The sequence below is a fragment of the Mandrillus leucophaeus genome, unplaced genomic scaffold (assembly GCF_000951045.1).
Source record: "Mandrillus leucophaeus isolate KB7577 unplaced genomic scaffold, Mleu.le_1.0 Scaffold368, whole genome shotgun sequence".
In the NCBI taxonomy this organism is placed as follows: Eukaryota; Metazoa; Chordata; class Mammalia; order Primates; family Cercopithecidae; genus Mandrillus; species Mandrillus leucophaeus.
The window spans coordinates 1,887,659-1,906,502 of record NW_012103898.1 but is presented as its reverse complement, the minus strand read 5'-3'; the positions used below and the strand labels follow the sequence as shown (position 1 = coordinate 1,906,502).

The 18,844-nt window shown below is 40.1% G+C and overlaps 1 protein-coding gene across 1 annotated transcript in view; it reads right to left on the bottom strand.

The window, feature by feature from the left end:
- Positions 1-16,581, bottom strand: part of GRIN3A (glutamate receptor, ionotropic, N-methyl-D-aspartate 3A) — a 165,039-nt gene extending 148,458 nt beyond the window's left edge. The window contains exon 1 of the mRNA XM_011990036.1: positions 15,456-16,581. Within this exon, the coding sequence (XP_011845426.1) occupies positions 15,456-16,154 (699 nt within the window). The 5' untranslated portion in view covers positions 16,155-16,581. The remainder of the gene's footprint in view (positions 1-15,455) is intronic.
- Positions 16,582-18,844: the final 2,263 nt, after the last annotated feature.

Sequence of the window (18,844 nt, the reverse complement as noted above, 5' to 3'; positions counted from 1 at the left end):
TTAAATGGCATAGTAGGTTGTCAATAAAAACCTGTTTAATGAATAACTATTTATAAACTGAGGCTCAGAGAGGTTTCCCAAAGCTCTACAGATGATTCTAAAACCAAACTTGAAGCCAGGTCTCTGGTTCTCCTCCCCACTCCATATCCCCTTAGTCTCAAACAGAAAGAGTCTGTTACTGATAGTGTTTAGTGTCTACAGAATTATTAATACCAGAACTCTGCTATATAATGGGTCAAATAGGCTTTTGAGGCCTGGCCTGAGGTCTTAACAGGCACAGATAACATTGTTTCAATGGAAAACTCAATTTTGAATTAGAGCATAATTCATGTGCAAATTGTGACAACTTGGGTATATATCTGTCTTTCCATATAGATTATATAATAGGAAAATACTTTTTAATATAATGATTTAAATTTATTGATTAAAAATCATACACACATTTCTGTTTCTAGAAATTTTGTGCTTTCTCATGGAAACAGAGGGGAACAATAGACTCTGGAGCCTACTGGAGGGTGTAGGGTGGGAAGAGGGAGAGGATCAGGAAAAATAGCTAATGAAAACTAGGCTCAATACATGGGTGATGAAATAATCTGTACAACAGACTCCCATGACACAAGTTTACCTATGTAACAAACCTGCACGTGTGCCTCTGAACTTAAAATAGAAGTAAAACAAAGGGAATTCTGGGCTTTCTGTGTACCTATATCTCAACAGAATGCCATGAATTGGAAAGAGTACATGATCCGGTTTGGCTGTGTCCCCACCCAAATCTCAACTTGAACTGTATCTCCCTGGATTCCCATGTGTTGTGGAAGGTAACTAGAAGGAGGTAATTGAATCATGGGGCCAGTCTTCCCGTTCTATTCCTGTGATAGTGAATGAGTCTTACAAGATCTGATGAGTTTATCAGGGGTTTCCGCTTTTGCTTCTTCCTCATTTTCTCTTTTTGCCACCGTGTAAGAAGTGCCTTTTGCCTTCCGCCATGATTCTGAGGCCTCAGAATCACAGCGGTTCAATTAAAACTCTTTTTCTTCCTAGTCTGGGGTATGTCTTTATCAGCAGCATGAAAACTAGCTAATATAGTAAATTGGTACCAGCAGAGTGGGGTGTTGCTGAAAAGGTACCCAAAAAAACTTTGGAACTTGGTAATGGGCAGAGACTGGAACAGTTTGGAGGGCTCAGAAAAAGATAGGAAAATGTGGGAAAGTTTGTAACCTCCTAGAGACTTACTTGTTCAATGGCTTTGACAAAAATTCTGATAGTGATATGACCAATAAGGTCGAGGCTGAGGTGGTGTCAGATGGAGATGAGCAATGTGTTGGGAACTGAAGCAAAGGTGACTCTTGTTATGTTTTAGCAAAGAGATTGGCGGCATTTTGCCCCTGCCCTAGAGATCTGTGGAACTTTGAACTTGAGAGAGACGATTTAGGGTATCTAGCAGAAGAAATTTCTAAGCAGCAAAGCATTCGAAAGGTGACTTGGGTGCTGTCAAAAGCATTCCATTTTAAAAGGGAAACAGAACATAAAAGTTCAGAAAATTTGCAGCCTGATGATGCAGTGGAAAAGAAAAACCCATTTTTTGAGGAGAAATTCAAGCTGGCTGCAGAAATTTGAATAAGTAGCAAGGAGCCTAATGTTAATCCCCAAGACCATGGGGAAAATGTTTCCAGGCCATGTCAGAAACCTTCATGGCAGCCCCTCCCATTTCAGGCCCAGAGGCCCAAGAGGAAAATGCCAGGGTCCCTGTGCTGTGTTCAGCCTAGGGACTTGGTGCCCTGTGTCCTAAGTGCTCCAGCTGTGGCTGAAAGGGGCCAATGTAGAGCTCAGGCTGTGGCTTCAGAGCGTGGAAGCCTCAAGCCTTGGCAGCTTCCATGTGGTGTTGAGCCTGCAGGTGCACTGAAGTCAAGAATTGAGGTTTGGGAACCTCTGCCTAGATTTCAGAAGATGTATAGAAATGCCTGGATGCCCAGGCAAAAGTTTGCTGCAGAGGTGGGGCCCTCATGGAGGACCTCTGCTAGGGCAGTGCAGAAGGGAAATGTGGGGTCGGAGCTCCCACATAGCGTCCCTACTGAGGCACTGCCTAGTGGAGCTGTGAGAAGAGGGCCACTGTCCTCCAGACCCCAGAATGGCAGCTCCACCAACAGCTTGCACTGTGCACCTGGAAAAGCCACAGACACTCAACACCAGCCTGTAAAAGCAGCTGGGAGGGAGTCTGTACCCAGCAAAGCCACAGGGGTAGAGCTGCCCAAGACCATGAGAACACACCTTTTGCATCAGTGGTACCTAGATGTGAAACCTGGGGTCAAAGGAGATTATTTTGTAGCTTTAAAATTTGACTGCCCTGCTGGATTTTGGACTTGTATAGGCCCTGTATCCCCTTTTGTTTTGGACAATTTCTCCCATTTAGAATGGCTGTATTTACCTAATACCTGTATCCCCATTGTGTCTAGGAAGCAACTAGATTGCTTTTGATTTTACATGTTCACAAGCAGAAGGAACTTGCCTTGTCTCAGATGAGACTTTGGATTATGGACTTTTGGGTTAATGCTGAAATGAGTTAAGATTTTGGGGGACTATAGGGAAGGCATAATTGGTTTTGAAATGTGAGGACATGAGATTTGGAGGAGCCGGGGAAGAATGATATGGTTTGGCTGTGTCCCCACCCAAATCTCAACTTGAATCATATCTTCCTGGATTCCCATGTGTTGTGGGAGGGACCAGGGGGGAGGTAATTGAATCATGGGGGTCAGTTTTTCCCTTGCTATTCTCGTGATAGTGAGTGAGTCTCATGCAATGTGATGGGTTTATCGGGGGTTTCTGATTTTGCTTTCTCCTCATTTTCTCTTGCCGCCACCATGTAAGAAATGCCTCCTGCTATGATTCTGAGGCCACCCCAGCCATGTGGAACTGTAAGTCCAATTAAACTTCTTTCTCTTCCCAGTCTTGTGTATGTCTTTATCAGCATGTGAAAATGAACTAATACAGTACATGTTTGGGGAAGGCCTTGAAGGCCAGATTCTGTAAACTTACTGATGATTATTAACCTATATTTCTCTGGCTTTAGGGGAAGCATATCTGAATCTTGGCATGTCAGTAGGAGATGGAATGCTTTATTGAATTATACTTTCAAAATCTAGATAATTTGATACAGTTTCTTAAGTGTGGCACACCTCACTCCAATTTTGTGAATTAATACTGTAGTGAGTCATTGTTGTTAACTTGTGTATTTCACCTCACAGAAGTGTTGGGTCATGGAAAAAGAAAGGGAATATTGTCATAGTAAAATGGTTTTTGAGCAAAGAAATGGCACGAAGCTCAGGGCATTATATTTGATAAGTGTTTATTGAATAAATGAATGAATGAATGAATAAAAATTGTTTTAAGAAAATTTATCTAGCAACAGTGTACAGAATTGTCTGGCGGAAAGAAGCTAGATATTAAAAGAATTGATGCAAGAAGGTAATGTGACAATAAGAAGGAAGAATGGGGCTATGAGAAATATATGAAGGAAAGCAACAGAACCTGGTAAGAAGAAAAGGGAGAAGTCAAAGATGTTACGAAAAGTCTTGTTATAGGTGAGAGAAAAACACTTTTTCAAGACATCTTTAAGTATTTTTAATTTAAGGTGGGAATTGGAGATATAGCCACAAATTCAAGTTAGAAATTCCTGGCCTTGCTACACGCAAAGAGATAAATTCAGTAGTTAACACTATGGAAAAGGCCTGTATGAAAGGGTGTACTAGATCTGGTTGTTGGTTCACTATTGATACCTCCTTTGAAATAGTGCCCACTAAAAATTGTGTTATGGATGTTACTAAGAATAGTCCAGTTATTCAATAATTATTTATTGCTGTGCTCATTCCTATCTCAGGGTCTTTGTATTTTTTATTGGCCTGGCTTGCAATGCTCCTTCCTTAGAGACTTCTGTGGGTCACTCCTTACTTCATTTTGTGCTTAAATGCCATGCTCAGACAGACCATACTTGACCAACTATAGTCATTCTCTAGTCTTATATTCTGCTTTATTTTTCTCCATTGCACTTGTTTCTGTCTAATAATAGTATATTACATATTTATTTGTTTGCATGTCTGTTTTCTATCTTCCTTGCTAGAATGGGAATTCTTTGAGATCCTGGGCTTTGCTGTTTTATTTACTGCTATATTCTAAGTCAGTCTCATACTAAGCATGCAACCTAAGAATCTGGGCATTTCTGACTGGATTGAGGAAGGACGTACAATTTGGAATGGAGAGGAAACCAATGTGGGTTAAGCCAATCGGATGTCTGGATAATTTGAACTAAGAGATATAAGAAATGTAGTCAGATAAATTGATTAGAGTTGTAAAGTCATATAGAGCCAGGCTTAGTCCTATCATAAGAACCACATCCACGGAGAAGTAGTGGCAAGGCAGAAGAATCAGCTGGTATCCCGAGAGGAGTTTGTAGCAGATGTGAAGTGAGAAATTGAGAGAAGAGCCATTGGGCTCCAGAGCAAGGGAAAAAGAGAGGTGCTACCCAAACACCTTCTGGTAGTACAGCTCAGCTATATTTCATGCATTTCTATTTCATGTCATTTTCCTGTAAGATTTCAGCACAAATTCCCTGCTTTTGAGCTTCATGGTGGGAGTTTCTCTTCCTTTGCAACAGAACATCCTTTGACAGAACAATCCAATAGAACTTCCTATGGCAATGAAAATGTTCTATATTTGTGTTGTCTAATATAGTAGTCACTACCCATATGTGCCCATTTAAAAATTTTTACTTAAAATTAAAAAAAATTTTATTTAAAAATTTTTTTTAAATTAAATTTTTATTTAAAAAAATTAAAAATTAAATGTTTTATTTAATTTAAAAAATTTTTTTATTTTTGTGGGTACATAGTAGGCATATATATTTATGTGGTACATAAGCTGTCTCTTATACACATCTAGATGTGTATAAGAGACAGGGGTACATAGTAGGCATATATATTTATGTGGTACATAAGATGTTTTAAACACTTGAAATGTGATTCATGTGCTTGAGCAACTGACTCGAATTTTATATAATCTTAATTTAAATTCAAGTATCCATATTTGGGTAGAGGCTATAATATTAGACAGCACAGTACAATGGTGATTATTATAAGGGATCAAGGACAAGAAGCATAATCAGTAAAAGACAATGAAAAGGACAGGGGAAAAAAAACAAGGAAAACAATGACGGTGTCACAAAACTCAAGTAGAGGGTGTTCCGCGGCACAAGTAACTACAAAAATGTTAAGGAAGATGAGTGTAGTAAAATCCCTTCGGTAGCAGTGTTTGTTTTTTTTTTTTTGGAAGCAAATCTGATTTTAAACAGCAAGGGCTACATAAACAAATCAAGAAATAACCCATTCAAAAGCAAACTATCTAGCCATTACAAATAGTGGAGAAAAATACTTGTGATATGGGAAGACATTTATGTGTGGATATGTTAGGAAAATCCATAAAGTAGGATGGCCCCAATTTTATAAAACACATATATGTGTAGATCTTTTGGTTGTGTATTTATAGGTGATTTGAATTCTCTGGCATTTTATTAACTCTTAGAATTATCCACAAAGAGCATAGATTTTTTTGTAATCAGAAATAAAGGAATAAATGATGTGCTTAGCACAATAAAATGGTTGCGTCTCTTTATCTTGCCTTATGAATGAAAGTGACAGCAAATATAGCTACTAAGAATTAATGACTCTACATTTCTAAAGTTAGTAAGATTTTATCTCATTTTTCTCCCAACCCCACTGGACACACACTTTGAGATATCTTACTTTATAGTTGTTAACTGCAATTATAGATAGGCTGGCAGTACAGCAGAAGTTGATGAAGCTTCTTCTTAGTAGAAGGCAGAAGAAGATCTTCTCTTTGGTGAATTAACCTACGTTTCCCAAAGTCAAAAGACCAGGAATGAACTAATAGCTGCTTGGAATCCTTTCTTGTCTCGTGAGAGTGGATTCCTAGGATGCTTCAGCCTAAACCTATATTTTGGAGACCACTAGATGGCTCTCTCTGTCTGTGACCAGGTGAAGGCACACTAGATAAATTCGGATCTAGATTTATCATTTATGTTCATGTACACATTGAAGCATTTCTTTAGGTGTATAACACAATGTGTGATAAGACTCAAATTAACTCTTCCTGTATCAGCAACACAGTAATATCTCCCTGTGTGTGGATCCATGTATATATCTGCTCCTATTATTACATTCACAAAATATAGAAGCAAATTATTTGTTTAAAGGAATCTCTGTTTAACAATGTCTGGTTGGGACTGAAAAAATAGCACTCCACAACTAAGCCAGATTGTGATTCTGTTAGACAAAGACATGCTGAATGTTTAACTTTATGAAAATAAAAACTTTTCTTTTTAATCTGGAGAGTATTAACACAACTTGTTTGGCTTCTAGTTGAGGCCTTCTATCCAAAAACACCAATAGATTGCATGCAGGTTGTACTGCCACCAAAGTGCTTGCTACTGCCCCAAATGTTCAGCAAGTTCAGCTAATGGCCACCCCTAGCGGTGGGGAGAGGAGTGACAACCCATTTCTAAGTCATTTCTAAGAAGGTTATTGAAAGGTACTAGTTGAGCTATTGTTTGGAACCATAGAGACTCAGCCGCTTGCAGTGTGATGAAAATATAGACTACAAACACAAAGGAAAATCCTGCCTTTTAAATAGAAATGGCATAATGCTCAAGTTTCAAGAGCCATGTCAAGTCTGCGTTTTCAGAAAATTAAAAAAAAAAATTACTTTTTATTTCTCCTGTTCTTTGATGCCAGTGCCCAGTTAGAGTGATAACAGGGTTTTTCTTAAATGTACTCCACTGTTACTAAAATTTAAACCATTATCCTTGAAAGAATAAAACACATTAAATGCGACTCAGGGTTAATCTGTGGAAATGCACAGGTAGTAGTGCATGGGCGCTGCTTTTATAATCAGAAAAGCAATATGCATCCAAAAAGTCCCACGAAGTTGTGTACATCAGTTTTGATATTGTCTGCATCCAATAAAACATGAAGATTTTGCTTCATGAGGTGTACCATTTCTAAAAGCCTTGGCCTATAGCAGTGCTACTTTCCCTTAATCTTTGGGTTAATGTAAGCCATATTGTTACTTTGATACAGATAAAGCCCATATGAAAAAGGGCAGACTGCTGAACCTTCAATCCATGTCCAGGTAGACTCTGCCCTTTTTAACAAGAATCCCCAAATATCAATTGGGTTGTAGTTGCCAGTGGGTGGAGTCACCAAGCTTAAACTTTCTCGACATTTTTCTCCAGATGCAAAGTATATAAGCTGAAATGGAACCTGCCTTCCAAGGATAAGGTGGGCCAGATCCCTTTCTATCTTTTTGTCATCTCCTCCTTGCATAAGTCTGCATGGGCAATTATATCATTTCTTGTTGTTGCTGTAACAAATTACCAAGAACTTAGTGATTTAAAACAACACACACTTATTCTCTTATGACTTGTGACTAGAGGTCACAGTCTGAAATCCGTTTTGCTGGGCTCAAGTCAAGGGTGGCATTCTTTCTGGAGCCTCTAAGGGAGAATCATTTTCTTGCCTTTGAGTTTCTAGCGACTGCCTGTATTCCTTGACTTATGGCCTCTTCTCCATCTTCAATGTGTGTCACTCCAGTCTCCGCTTCCTTTATCACATTGTCACATCGCCTTGTCCTCTGACCTTGACTTCTTCTGCCTCCTTCTTATAAGAACCCTTGTGATGACATGGAGTATACCTGGATAATCTAAGATGTCCTTTCTATCTCAAGATGCTTAACATAACCACATCTTCAAAGTCCTTTTGGCCATAAAAAATAACATATTCACAGGTTTTGAGGATTCAGATTTGGAACTCTTTCAGGAACTCAGCCCTATCACACCAAAATAAGCTCACTCCTGTTTCCTAAGCTCATATCTGTTGTCCTCCATCTCTTCCACCACTTCTTTCTTTTGTTTCCTTAGATGGAAGATCAAGATTGAGAATTATGAAATGCCACACAAACCTGAAGCCCGAGTCATGTGTCCCAACCCAATCCTTTTCTAAAGACCTATGCACCAGGGCACTGGGCATTAATGCATTTATTAATAAAATGAAACTGTCATTTCTGTTCTATTGTTCCCTGAGTTTAGTTCCTCAGAGCCTCCTATGAAAAGTTATAGCAATAGATAGGAAAGACTTATGAGTTCCTCACTAAAACTGTCTAATAGACCAAAACATGCTTCTTCTTAACCTTTATGTAACTGCTACAACACTCCAACCACCCTGAACCCATATAAAGGAGCAACTAGGTAAAACTGGACTTCAAAGTTCACTTCTTTGCTGACCTACTTTGCACACACTTAAATTGCGGGTACTCTTTGGTGAACTAGAACTCTAAGTGGGATTCAAAACAGCAGATTTCTTCATTTTTCTCAGGGTTAGTTTGCTGGAGCTGGAAGTCTGAAGCCTGAATATTATAGACACACTGAGAACGCATATAGAAGTTCCCTGGAGAATAAGGGAGAATATTTGAGTTCTTTTCCTGATTAGTTTTTATGAATCTTGCCACATCAACACTTTATGCTAAAAGAACAATTTTCAACATCATAAGAACACACTGCTCTAGGTACATATGATGCAGTCCTCACCATAAACTTATAAGATAACCACATTTTATGACTTAATAAATTGAAACATGGAGACATCAGGTATGTTTCCCAAGGTAGGATGTCTAAAAAGCTTCTCAAAAATGTAATCTCTTAACTCCCACCTTATATTTCCTCCATCGTATGTTATAATTATCTCATTTACATTATAACAGTAATAATATTTGTCCTGCTCTCCTCACAAAGGAACTGTGAGGATAAAATGATAAAAGAGATGAGAAAGGGTTTTGATAAATTTAAACATACATTACAATTTATTCTTTCTAAAATATGTATTTTCATACTGAAGTATTGAAAGTCTAGATGAGAAAGTGTAAAGACAATTTATCTTTTTTTCTCTTATTATTTTTTAATTCAGTAGGTAAAAATACTTATTTTTAGAAAAATAGAAGCATGAATGAGAAAAATGTAGACTTTCACCCTCTATAATCACTGTTAAGATTTTTATAAATAAAGTTCTAGACTTCATATTTTACAGGAACAAGGTCACACTTTACACACATTTTTGTAAAATTTTTCTATCTTTCTGTGTCAATAAATATATCCTCATATTGAATGAGTATATTGTACTCCATTAAAAAATTATGATTCAATTAATTAAATTCCCATTGTTTTGAACATTTATTGTATAATATGCTTTTAATAGTCCAACCTGGAAGTAGATACTTCTCTCTTTTATCCTTTTTTTTTTTTTTTTCTGGGATATTACCAAAGCTGTGATGGATCCAATCTGTTCTTTGGTTGAAGGCTGACAAATAGACTAAGTTAAGAAGGTGCTATTAGTCTGTTTTTCTTCTGGATGGCTTCTCACTTCCTACAATGCATAGCTCTTTCTATTTCTCCATATTTTGTCTATACATAGTCATTTACTTTACAGGGCTGTTAGGAGATTATTTAAACACATTTGCGAAAAAGCCTTAAAAAACATATATGCTACAAAAATATATATGATTAAAATTCTTCCTAAATCTATGCTTCAGATGAATAATGATGAGGTATAATTTATCCTGACTAAAAAAGAAGTCAACCTGCTTAATCCTCTGCCACATGTGCCCTTGCAGGCTCATCTCCATTACCAAACCAGCCCTGGCCAATCAGACACCAGCCTTTAAATGTCAGTGTTTACTCCTCATGACATAATGCCAGCCAGGTCAAGGATCAACCCACTCCTTCAAGGCAGGAGATCAAACACAGTTGACAGTCTCCCTGAAAGTGCATGAATCTTACACAGTTACATAAAACATATGAGAATTTGTCTGAGGTGTCAAGTTGAGGAAAGGAGAAGGAAAGGGAGAGAGTTGGCTTACTCTTAGCTCATCTCTTCCCCAATGCTCTTTTCTCCTGTGATCTCATAGCGAAAATATCAGCAAAAGACAACTGAGAGGTTAAAGATTTCAACATTCACTCAAAAAGTAATATGGCAGATGCTAAGAGATGCTCTTTCTTCTTGCCTAGTTTTATGGATTTCGCATCATATTTCTGGTGCTATATAGATCCTCTACTCTTGTGTATATGTGGCAGTAGACAGAGCTAGTCGAAAAAAAGACAATGAGATTTCTCGTCTCTACATTTACTGTTGCCACTAAAATGAGCAATACTTTCCTAAGAGAGTATACGGTTGTCTACGGCAATGGGACTCAAAGTAGCTGGTTTGTAAATTATTATATATCCACGAAGAGATAAGGAGCTTGGGTCAGTATGAATCAACAAACTGCTTTCCTTATCAAGAAAGCTTGCTATGAAAAAATTTGGATGTTTGCTTTGTGGTGTAGTTGGCAGAATAGGAGTGGGAGTGGGGTAGACTCTGTATGGTGATAGTTTCCTGAATGATAGTTTGCCTATAGAAAAAACTTGTGAACAATATGAAGGACCAACATTTCTCAAATATCTTGGGCATCGTAATGATATTTCTGTGGCAGGACTTAAGGCTCTAGAAGTTGTGTTAGATGTGCCATAGGTTAAAAGTTGCTGTTAATACAGAAACAGTACTGTGACATGCCTTCTTTTTCCAGGCAAGTGTGCAACCTACTTAGGAACCTGTTTTTTTTTTTTTTGCTTTTTGTTTCTAAACCCACTTTGTTTTTAAGAGAAACAAAATGAGGGAGAGGGTAAAGAGGAAGGTGTGAGGGTGAATGGAAACATTTTACACGTGAATCATATCTCATTTTGATTAGTCATTGCTAATAGAAAATTAGTTGAACTTTAACACTTAAGTGATTCTTATCAGATAATGACCAACACCTCTCCACTAGTTATTTGGCTAACACTATAAATTTTCCAAGTACTTTTACTTTTTCATTTGGTTCATAAAATATCTTTGTTAGATTGGTGAAGTACCTTCTTTTGATTGATAAGTGTAGATTCTCATTGATAAGTGTGGATTCTCAGAGATAGTCACATGTCCAAAATTACATGGCTAGTAAGAGACAGATTGGGAACACCTGCAATGAAAGAGGCAGATTGGGAACATTTTGGCCACTATTTCATATGCTTTTCATTACATTGCACTCTTTTAACTAATGTGGTTGGAGTTTGACTGGGGGGTTATTTATAAAATAAAATCTAATGGTACAAAATCCATGGTGCCTTCTGCAGCACCAGAGGATAAAACACGAGGAATTAGAAATTGGCATCAGTCTTCAGACAGCTCAGCTGATTCGATCATAAATTAACTCTAAGATATAATTGTCAGGCAAAATCAAGAGCAAATATATTTTTCATGGATTAAGTGATACTCTTCAGGCAAGCACAAAGAAAAGTGGGAGAGACAAACTAATTGCTCAATAAATAGCATCTGCTAGTCTCCTTTGCTCTACTTACCTAGAAAAACTAATACATATTGTAAGTAAATTACTAAATTAAAAAATACTTCCAAGTTAATGCCAGGTCTCTGTTCTTCAAGAGGAACCTGTAAAAGATCACTGCTTTAAAAAAATCATTTGACATTTAATTTGAAATTGTTTATCTTAAAGTCAGCAACAATTAGATGTGACTGTCAGCTATTCATCATGAATTGCAGAATACATTTCTCCCAGAGGAGAAAGAGCTGTGCTTTGCATAGAGCAAGTCAAAGAAAACCAACGCAGTTGAGAGCAGATGTTTTAAAAATAAATATCCCTTACTGGTCCCCTCATGAGGTACCCCTGTGCCATGCAAAAATAGTGCTATATTAGCCAAATTCTAATAAATAGGCTTCAGTGCTTAGTCCTGTACTGTCAGAGAAAATGGACAATCTAAAACACTTGTATTTCCATGAAAGAAGCATATATTAATTTGTTAGTACATATCACTCATGAAGCAGGCAAAGTTGTGGTTGGTGTATTCAACAAGAGTGTTGAAAATAGTAGTGTGATCACTTTGTTTTTTTTAATAAAAAAAAATTTAAGAGTCGGGGTCGTACTATGTTGCCCAGGGTGGCATGGAACTCCTGGGTTCAAGCAGACCTTCTGCCTCAGCATCCCAGGTAGCTGAGACTACACATAGGCACCACCATGCCTGGCTGAGCAGTCACTTTTGAATTGCATGGATTTGGATCTAAGCCAATCATACTACATCATTAACTCTGCCTAATAGAACCAATGTGAAGTTAACGTGAGATGTATATTATTTTAAAAAATGTGTACTTGTCACTACTTCAGCAGGTAAACTTTAAGGAGCCAACTTTGAAGAAACTTCACAAACCCTGTAGAAGAAAAAGTCATATGGGAAGGAAAGAGGAAGAAAGTATAACTGCAGGAACTTAATTTAAGTGTAAATGGAATTAGGTTCATATTCAGCATCATTATTTGAAGGTCATAAGAATAGAATTTAGAACAAAGAAGTAATCACTTTAATAAAACAGGTTAGCCTCAAGTGCGGTTTGAGTGTTGTAGTGAAGTCAGAATTCTTTTGATGGAAAACTGCTTTGACTCCATCCCATGTTTAATGTTATATTAAGCTTTTATTATGCAGTTATAATATGCATATGTTTTCCAAAAGTAGTTAATTAACTTACTTTTAATGAATTTCCCTACCTGAAAGAAGTTGCTCCCCTAGAAAGTGATGATCTTATGTGATGATCTTATTTTGAATACATAGTATGTTGAAATAAAACTATTATGCTTTTGTCAGGGGTTTGTTCATCTCAGTAGTAGCTCTTTCTATTTAAGAGTTGTGGCAGGATGTTAACAAAACTATTGCTCACTATTTAAAACCTTCAGATGAATGTAATCAGCAGCCCAAAAGAAAGTGAGAAAAAACAGCTATTGCTGCTCTTGCTCTGAAAGCAATTTTGATTTAAGTAAGGGACACAATTTTATTTTACTTGGTTGTGTGAAAAAGTCCACTTTCTTCTAGAATCGTTTATTCAGGCAGTGGCACACAACCAACAAATTAGGTCACTGGGCAGTAGACTCCAAGGATGGTGGCTAGATTAAATCAATTTTATTTAATGTGTAAAATGAGTTTGACATCCTTTTATATGTAGAAAGTTTTAAAAAATCACATCACTGCATTAGAGGAAGGTCCACTTTTCCAGAGAAGCAAGGGAAAGATCAGTTATTATTTTCACTGAAAGCGGATTACGGTCATCTTAAAATTACATATTACAGTGACTTGACATTTACCAGAACATTCTTAATACCGAATATTATAGAATGACATTTAAATGATACAGGAAAAGTAAGACAAGTTAGTTATGTTTGAATTTAAAATACAAAGGGAGATGAAAGAAAATGTAGTCAGTTGAACAAACTAGATCTGAGTTAATATAATAATCTCTCCCTTTCAAGATGTGTGCCATGAAAATAACAGTGACAACAGTGATTTAAAATATGTTTCTGAGTTGAAATACAGAAGCAAATGTGCTTGACAGAGTATTTATTTTATTGTTGGCTTGTCCCTGGAGGACTTTATTACCCCCCAAACCCCTGGTCTTAGAGCTTTGAAGTTTACAGATTCTGGATTTTGCTTCATGGTTTTTCTGGTCTCCTTGTAATGTGCTGTAGGCTGCACACATTCATTCTAGAACACAACTTGCCTTCTAACTAAGGACCACGAATTTTTGTGAAAAATTCTTGCTACTTAAGACTCTTGCCAAACAATCTACAAATGAAAAGGAGTCTGGAGACTGTGACGGCTACTGGCAACTTATGAAGTAGTAGGTAATAAAGAAGCAATGATGAGAAGCAAGTGATGCTGACTGCTGCATTTTGTTAGGTCTGATTCTGCATATATATTAATAATGGTGCACCCTATGGATGCAATTTCATGTTTATAACACTTTGGTCATTGGCAGCATTGTGCACCCGTGTTTTCCATGCCTTCCCATCTGCTGTCTACACCATTCATATTCAGGTGACAGAAATATTTTATGTAAAAGTTAATTAACCTACACTCTACAGATGAAATCTCTGTAGTTCAGCTAGGAATCTTCTGGGCAACTGCTGAAAATGGCTTGCACTCACCCTTCCTAAGATTAAAAATGTAAGATTTATTTTTTTCCAGAAAAAGAAATATTTAGTACTCCCTTGACAATTTATGCTTAGATTCTATCAAACTTTTCATTGCATATTGCCCTTACTCATTTTAGTTTTTATCTCGGCACATATATCAAAAGTGGAAGAAGATTGGAAATACATCTTTTTCCAGCTGCAAGAGTTGAGTGAAAATGATGTAAAGTCAGAAATCCTCCATGGTGTGGACTTTTTTACTAGTACATTGACCAATGTTGATCAAGTTCTCGGACTTTTCTCAGTTTCTCAGTCTTTGAAATGGGCGCATGCCAATTACCTATTTGCTTCATAAATGCTTTGTGCAAGCCTTAACATGGCTTGAGATTATGATAAAAGTAACATATAAAAGGCAGAAAATTCATTACTAAAAGGACTCTGTCTTGTCCTTAAATATTCATCTCCTCATTATTACTTGTCAACGTTAAGTTCACAAATAGCTCTTTCATTGAAAATATATTTAGCTTTTTTAATCAATAAGAAACTAAATCATTTAATTCCTTTTTAAAACTTCTTAGACGATGGGGACAGGAATGGGCTGAACACAGCAACTGAATACCAGCCTCCGAGTCCACATTACATAGAAGGAAAGTAGGGACAAAGAAACAATCCCCAAATAAATCTCCCCGTCCATCTTTACGCTTTTATATATTTCTAATGCTTTCCAATATCCAAGACTAATTGACCACTCTTCTTTACCTATGGCTTCTGTACTAGGTGCAGATTTTTCTATTTACCCGAAGGAATTCAGAGCGTTGTGCTTTCTTCCTTACACCCTCGCCTAAGGCTCAGGCACACCTTCCGAAGAAGTCAGAGAGAGCAGATGCTGCTTTTCCGCCACATGCTTTTCCGCCACATGCTGTCAGAGCTCCTCTTGGGAGTGTGACACCTAGCAGGGAGTCAGGGATACCCCACCCCCATACCCTGCTCTTGTGGGTCTTCAGCACCTTGACCGCTCTCCACAGTCCTGAACCTCGACTTCTACTTCCCGCTGGGCATCCACTAGATTTCTCCCAGCCGGTCAAAACATGATTTTCTCTTATATTCTCCCCACTTCTTTCCTTCCAGCCGCGACATCACTGCGCGTTTTATTTCCACCCGCGCTTAAAATGTTTTATTCTACTTCTACTAAGGTCCTTCTACCTATCAACTACGAACGTGGCCCAATCGTTAAACAATATCAAAGTTATAAAGCAACAACTCCCCTCAGACTTTACCCAGCCGTTTTCTCTCCCCTCATGCAATGGCCTCGGCCCCCAGCAGCGCCCATCTCCACTCACGCACCAGACTCCTCTCACCTGACTCTCCCGCGGAAACTCGTGGCGGACGATGCTGATTACTGGAATGTGCAGGACTAAGCTGACCAAGTCGAGCTCCATCATCTCGCCCTGGCTCTGGGGGAAGGCGAGCAGCGCCGACACGCCTTGTACCACCACGGTATGGCACACACTTTGCAGGAAGGAGAAAGGGTCACTGCTCCACGGCGAGCTAGGGGAGGAGAAGGGCAAAAGCGGTAGATCGCCCAGGCCTGCCTCAATGGCCATCACTACTTCCAAAGACAAGTTGTAGGGCAGCAGCCCTTCCACGCGGTTCAGGTTGTCCACGGCGAATAGGAGGGCGTCCCGTGGCCACAGGGTCTCCGCCCTGGTGCCCTCGCCGGGCTTACGGGAGCCTGGCGGCCCCCGGCCATGCAGGGTGCTCCCCAACCAGCGTGCGCCCGGTGAGGGCGCCGGGGACCGCCTGGTCCCTGGCTCCGGCTCATCCCTCTGGGCTCCTGCCCGGCTGCCGTCCGGAGCGCGGCTGGCCGCGCGGGGGGCCGTGGTCCAGGGCTGCAAGTGCACCGCGCCCACCCTCACCGCGTGCCCGATGCGCTTGAGGATCTGGCAGGGCTGCGGGTGCGAGGAGGAGCCGGGCACCCCAGCCAGCACCAGTGCGCAGGGCGGCGGCAACAGCAGACAGACCCTGCTCAGCAGCCACCATAAACTCAGTCTCCTCATTACTGTGACCCGCAGGCAGAAAGCGCGCCCCCTCCTGCGCCGGGCTCTCCCCTCTGCAACCGCTGCCTGAGGTCTCCGCCTCCAGGTCCCGCGCGCAGCTTCACTCCACTCGGTGAAGCGGTCCCAGGAGCTGGAGCGGTCTCTAGGCCATCCAAGTTGGAGCCTAGCACACCCCCGGCAGTCTCAGATCCCGCTCCCAGGTCCCTCTGCCTGGCATCCTCTGCCCGCCCGGTCACTGCGCGGAGCAGGCAGGCGGGCGGGCCGGTGCCTGTCACCCGCGGTTAGAGCGTCCGTTCCCTGCCCTCCCCATCTACAGGGCGCCTCGGGCACTGCGTCCGGCCCCGCGAGGCGGCCGGGCTGAGAAGCAGCCGGAGTTCCTCCGGGGCAGCGGTGACAGAGGAGCAACGCGCTCTCGCTTGGATTCTTTTCCTTTTCTGCCCGGGCGAGACCCACTTATTTCCTCAGGTCGCGTTGGAGAGGGCGTTCACGCCCGGGGTGTGGAAAAGAAGCCAAATCCACCTTGTTCCACTGTCGGCCACCCTCCTGCAGGCTCCCCCAGCGCTGCCTTCATTTTCTCTCTTCTGTCGCTACTTCCTCTCTGCCTTTCTTTCGTTATTTTTCCGCGGAGTCGCCACCGCCGCTCGCTTCCTAGGAGGAGCAACGCGACTGGCCAGCAAAGGGTGGCTCTGCTCTGAGCGCCAAAGTTCTCCCCGCCTCAGCCGGCGCCTCCCTGTTGCTGAGCCCTGGCGCCTGCCTGTCGCTTGGCTGCGCTAAACGCCCACTGTTGGTGAGATTCCCGAGCGGCACATCCCGCGCCCCTGCAAAGTCCTCTCCCCTCAAAGGCTGGGAGTCGTAATTTGCAAAATTCCCTAAGACCTAAGAAGGAAAAAAGGACTCTGAGCCGGTGAGAATTCTGAATTCGGAGTGTCACCTGAGGGATCTGAAATTCGGTGGTTCACTGAAATAGGTTCAAAGAGGCTGTGATTTAACGAGCTTCTGGATGTGTCGCTTTTAAGGTTTTTCTAGCTAAGGGTATTAAAGTAAGAATTATTTACACATTTTTATCTCCTCAGCTTCTTTCTGGCATGTGCGCCTTTGCTTTTTTTTTTTTTTTTTTTTTTTTAAAGAATCCCTGTGTTTTTAGGTTCTCAGAATTAAAACAAAGTGAATTCAAAGCAATTCTTTTAGTTCAGTAAATTAAAGAGTTTCAAAGTACTTTGAGTTTCAAATGCAGTCAACAGCAGTTCCCAGTTTAGATCAAGAGTCCCCAGATCACAGTTTCTACTAAGTTATTCATTTGTATGGTAATACAGTGAAGTCAATATGTTGTGATCTAATCTTTTCCTCCATGATTTGAATAATCTGAAACTAGAAGGTAAGGAAAGAGTTAAGGGCAGGCCTGTGGTTTGCACATATACAGTAGATTAATTTTATTTTATTCCACAGTATCATTTAGTAGGAGGGAGAGATCCATGGGGTGGAGCAAGCATTGGGGATCAGCATTTCTAAGTCTAATACCACTTCAGGAGAACCATGACCTTGGCAATTTATTTCACCCGACCTTGCCCTGCTGTTTGGATCTGCTAAATTGTTATGCAAATACAGCTGGCTTTTAGCTCTGGAGGGTTGATTTGATTCATGAGCTAAAGTTTCCATCATGCTTTAAATCCTGGGATGAAGAGACTCGAGTTAAGTGAAAATCCCAAGAAGGTTGCAAAGTGAATACTGTTTTCCCCAGTCCAGATCTTTTAAAGATATCTCAGAACAAATTTACCAGACATTCAACATCGTTTTTGCAAGACTGGATTGCTAGAGAAGAAAAGTCTCCTGTGAGAGAAAAGTGGAAATCATAGTAGGGGGCTGAATGAGGAGGGAAAGAAACCCTCCTGAAGCCTGAGAGAACATCCCATGAATGGAGATAAGCTGCCTCTAGTGTGCTGGAAATTCCCCCTTGTTCCAGAGGATTCCATTGATTGAGATCTGAATAAGAAAAGTGTAGAAGTCTGGGGTCCTTGCATTGCAGGAAGATTGGGTATCTACTAATTGTATAGTAAGGAGGTATATTTGTCTGTACTCGAGTGTGTGTTTTGAAGAGTATAACGTATAACATTATAGGTCATGACCATGCTTCAGAGTAGTACTCTTAGTCATTGGCATTACACTTATGTTCAGATCAGGTTCCCAAGAAAACACATGATGATGGAGAATAGTTTGATCTGATCATTAATAGCATCCTAGAATCACTGTATATGCATTAGGTTTTTCGCAAGTTCATGGCTGCCTCAAGGAAATAACTGAACTGCTCTTACACAGAAGACTTTCCCAAGTTTCTGAGGATAATACTGCACCAGGTTGTGATAAAACTCTAGTTAAACCTGGTGAATACTGAGTGAACAATGAAGAATGGCTCTCCCTTCTCGCGCTTCCTTTTGTTTCTTTTGGGGCTTTTCAATTATAACTGACTGGTGTCCTTCCTGTTTTCCTTTTGCTGCTTGGTTTTCTTTGTTTGTATCATGGTGGTCTGAGCGTATCTAACAAAGTTATTCTCTCTCCTTTCCCCGAATCTTCTTTCTCCTTTTCCCTTTCTCCTTCTTGTCCACCTTTTTCATGTGTCAAGGGTCATCATTTTCAAAGTTCATTTAAATTCAACAACCAGTGATTAAGCTCCTAGTATGTGTCAAGCATTGTTG